This window comes from Diaphorina citri, unplaced genomic scaffold (genome assembly GCF_000475195.1).
Source record: "Diaphorina citri unplaced genomic scaffold, Diaci psyllid genome assembly version 1.1 scaffold2109, whole genome shotgun sequence".
Classification (NCBI taxonomy): domain Eukaryota; kingdom Metazoa; phylum Arthropoda; class Insecta; order Hemiptera; family Psyllidae; genus Diaphorina; species Diaphorina citri.
This window is the reverse complement of record NW_007379534.1, coordinates 77,257-81,307: the sequence shown is the minus strand read 5'-3', so window position 1 is coordinate 81,307 and position 4,051 is coordinate 77,257. Positions and strand designations below refer to the sequence as shown.

The following is a 4,051-nucleotide window of genomic DNA, read 5'->3' as shown; positions in this document are numbered from 1 at the left end:
ACAAAGGTTACAAATGCCAAAAATGACACCACAAAGGTAAAATACGCGAAAAGGTACGGCTCGGTACCGACACGGGACCAAATGAAATAGGTAACAAGAATTCAAAATATTTACTCGGGCAAGAGAAAACACAAAGGCTCACGAAATCCGAACCCGCAAAGGACCAAAAAATGTAGGGCTAGAAAAGGATTTGAAAAGGTTCACTTGAAAAAGAGCTTTGAACATAATTAAACTGACATTAAACAAAATTATTTCTCTCAGCACTTTTAATATTGTAAAACATGTCCTCAAAGGACTTACCCACCGATAGTACGTCTTTGATCTGGTCGACCTCCTCAACAAGAGCATTGAGCTCAACAATCTTGTTTTGTGCTGCTTCAAATTCAAGGAATGTTTGGTCTAAGGCAGCCAGTCTTACCTTGAATTGATTTAATATCGTTGGATCTGCCAGCTGTGGGATGAGGTCATGGCGGACCTGGATTCTCTGCCAATATCTCTCTCGTTTGTTCTTGGCAACAGCTAAGGCCTGCTTTGCTTGCTCTCTGGTGAGCACCATGGTGTTCAGAGCACTTCAGGATTCACAGATAAAAAACAAAAAAACCAACAAAAAGGCTAGGTGAACACTCAATTAGGGAATTAATTTGACAATGTTACATAGAAAATACCTTAAACATAAGTAACAATTAAACTTGGAGGTAAGTAAGTAATAATTAAACTGACATTAAACAAAATTTGAAAGGGAAGAAAAGGTTCACTTGAAAAGGAGCTTTGAACATAATTACTTAAACTGACATTAAACAAAATTATTTGAAAAGGTTCACTTGAAAAAGAGCTTTGAACATAATTAAACTGACATTAAACAAAATTATTGGAAAAGGTTCATTTAGATTTTAGATTATTTAGAAGAATGAAAAAAAAGAGAATTTATTATTTCCAAAAGTTTTCACAAAAAATTATTTTCAAAAGTTTTCAAAAAAATCCTAAGTCCAAAATGTAAACAATGGAAAAAAATCGATTTCTGAAAACGATTTCGATTCTTTAGGTATCGATCGTAGGTATCGATTATTTAACTATCGATTATCGATTAGGTGTGTAGGTATTCGTTAAGTCACAAGTACAAGTAACAAATTTACATAGTCTCAAACAAATAACATAGTAGGTACAAGGGGATATGATAAAGTAGGTAACAAGTTAGAATTATCCACAAAGCTGCACAAACATCACATAGGTACGTACACAATCAGAGCACAGCACTAAGCACTACGCAGGTAACAAGGCGAGGAGAGGAGAGGAGAGTATAGGGTGCCTACAAGGTAGCGAAACAGGGGGGTACTTGCACTCGAAATTTTACGGTACAAAATTCAAGATACAAATGGGGTTCAAAACATCAAAACAAAGGTAAAGGCATACAATATCAAAGGTACAAAGGCTCAATCAACCCATACAAGATTGGTAAATAGGCACACACTATACTGGTAAATCGTACAACACAGGTGAGAAGTAGGTACTTTTAAGACGCACGGAGAAGCCGCGGTCGTACAAAAGGGCAATACAAAGGTCACAAAAAACCAAAGGTTACAAATGCAAAAATGACACCACAAAGGTAAAATACGCGAAAAGGTACGGGCTCGGTACCGACACGGGACAAAATGAAAATAGGTAACAAGAATTCAAAATATTTACTCGGGCAAGAGAAACCCAAAAGGCTCACGAAATCCGAACCCGCAAAGGACAAAAAATGTAGGGCTAGAAAAGGGAGAAGGGTCGAGGGTCGTCTCTTACCGTGATTTTTCGTTGAGTAGTTTGAGAATACTTATCACTCGGTACCGAGGCTGGAGTGGTCGTTTTGGTGACAGCTTGTGGGATAGCTCTGAACTCATGGACACTTGGTTTAAGACTGACTTGATGTTTCGATCGAGACGTATGATAGGAATTTAGGAATTAGGAGGGACAGGGGGTACCAAAAATCGTGAACCCAACACCGTCCTTTGGGGCTGACCAGCCCCTACACCTAAGCCTCAGTTTGGGCTTTTTGTGTAAAAATAAAAAAAAAAAGGACTGAGAAGATGTGTTATGTCGGCCATACTTTTCAGCGATCTCTCTCTCTCTCTCTCTCTCTCTCTCTCTCTCTCTCTCTCTCTCTCTCTTTCTCTCTTACATTTTACAAGGGCAACTAGAGAGATCTCTATTTCTTTCTCTCTCTTTCGTAGAACAAGGAAAGAAGAAAGAACATTTACATTTCACTCTCTGTCACTGTCTTTCCTTCCGTCGAATATTCGTATCAAAAATGAGACCGACATTTTTTTGTCATAAAAAAAAAGTCGGAGAAGTTTAATTTTCAAAAAGAAGAAAGAGGAGGGAGAAGAAAGGAGATGGAGGAACAGATGAAGAAGAGGGAGAAGGAGATGAGGAAGAGGGAGAAGAAGACGAAGAAGGAGGAGGAGAAGAAGAAGAAGAAGAAGAAGAAGATGAGGGAGAAGAAGAGGAAGAAGAAGAAAGAGAAAGAGGAAAACAAATTTGGATTCAAACTAGAAGTCTGTGTGATAACAATAATAAAAGGTCATTCACTTTTCAAGTTGGTGTGGAAAAAAACACTGTGGTGCAGTAGGAGGAGGAGAAGAAGAAAGGGAGGAGGAAGAGGAGAAGGAGGAGAAGGAGGAGGAGGAGAAGAAGGAAGAGGAGGAAAAGGATCACGAGAAGGAGGAGGAGGAAAAGGAGGAGGAAGAAGAGGAGGAGAAGGAGCAGGAGAAGGAGGAGCAGAAGGAGGAGGAAGAGAAGAGGGGAAGGTGAACAGGAGGTGAAGGAGGATGAGGAGGAGCAAAAGGAGGAGGAAGAAGAAGATGAGGGGAAGGTGAAGAGGAGGAGAAGGAGAGACTTTCTAGTAAAGACCTACTAATATACTAGTCTAAAAAATTCTATTTAGATATGAACTAGATACAAACTAGGATAACTAGAAATACTTCTATTCTTTTCCACTCAAGGGAACTTTTCGAACTTATGAAGAAGTGCCTATAGGGGAGGGAGGGAGGGAGAGAGAGAGAGAGGGAGAGAGAGAGGGAGAGAGAGAGAGGGAGAGAGCGAGGGAGAGAGAGAGCAAAGAAGAATAAAGGTAATAGAAAGTAAAAATTAGAAACAATTCAAAACAAGAAGAAAACTAGGATGTACCATTTATAAGTATTAAGTACCAATGGAGCAGTTGCAAATGGGTAAAAATTATAAATAAATGGTCGATTCCTATGTAAAAACTAAGGAAAAATCCAAATCTAATTAAAGAGCTCAAATATGTGTGACGTCAGACTTTACGCAGTTGTTTTTTTCGTCCGTTAGGTAGCGCCACTATGCAAGCGCGCTAGCGGAATAAGAGAGTCATGAGAATGAGAATGTGTTATTGCTTTTGCATCAAAGTAATTATGGGTAGGTATGTACCTACCTATTATGTATTGCATACAAAGTACCTACCTATAATTATCAGATATTTCAGCGGAAGTCCCATATCTTGTAGGTAGGTGAATTTCATATTTCATCTGAATGAGCATTTTGAAGCAAAGAAATAAAATTGAGTAGAGATTTTTTCAATGTCACAAGGAAATCTATTGTTTTGTTATGGATGGTCATCTACATTCTACATGGTGGCTTATGACTTTTAAATTTTCAAAGATTTTGCTGTAGATTTTTTGATGTGATTAATTTTGATTATGTTGAGCTTGAATAATAGTTCAAAATAATTATTGTATAGAGGCAAACATGTTCTTAACACAATTAAAATTAGCTCATTTACATTTTGAAACAATTGAGCCTTACTTACTTTCCATTTCCGGAACCACCTCTTTTTGGAATACCACCACCAATTGTTCCATACCACCACCAATCTTTAACTTCCGGAATACCACCACCAATTGAGCCTTATGAGACCAATATGGGAAAAATATTCACTTTGACTCTTGTAAGATTTTGGCGAAATTCGTCAAACATTTAATAATAATAATAATATAATAATAATAATAATAATAATAATAATAATAATAATAATAGTGCTTATTTATACTGCTCG

At 37.6% G+C, this 4,051-nt stretch overlaps 1 protein-coding gene across 1 annotated transcript in view; it reads right to left on the bottom strand.

Annotated features, from left to right (window-relative positions):
* Positions 1-300: 300 nt before the first annotated feature.
* LOC113471140 overlaps positions 301-4,051 on the bottom strand; it is a gene marked incomplete at its 3' end in the record, with an annotated part of 41,800 nt that continues 38,049 nt past the window's right edge. Inside the window, exon 3 of the mRNA XM_026830065.1 lies at positions 301-569. Within this exon, the coding sequence (XP_026685866.1) occupies positions 301-569 (269 nt within the window). The remainder of the gene's footprint in view (positions 570-4,051) is intronic.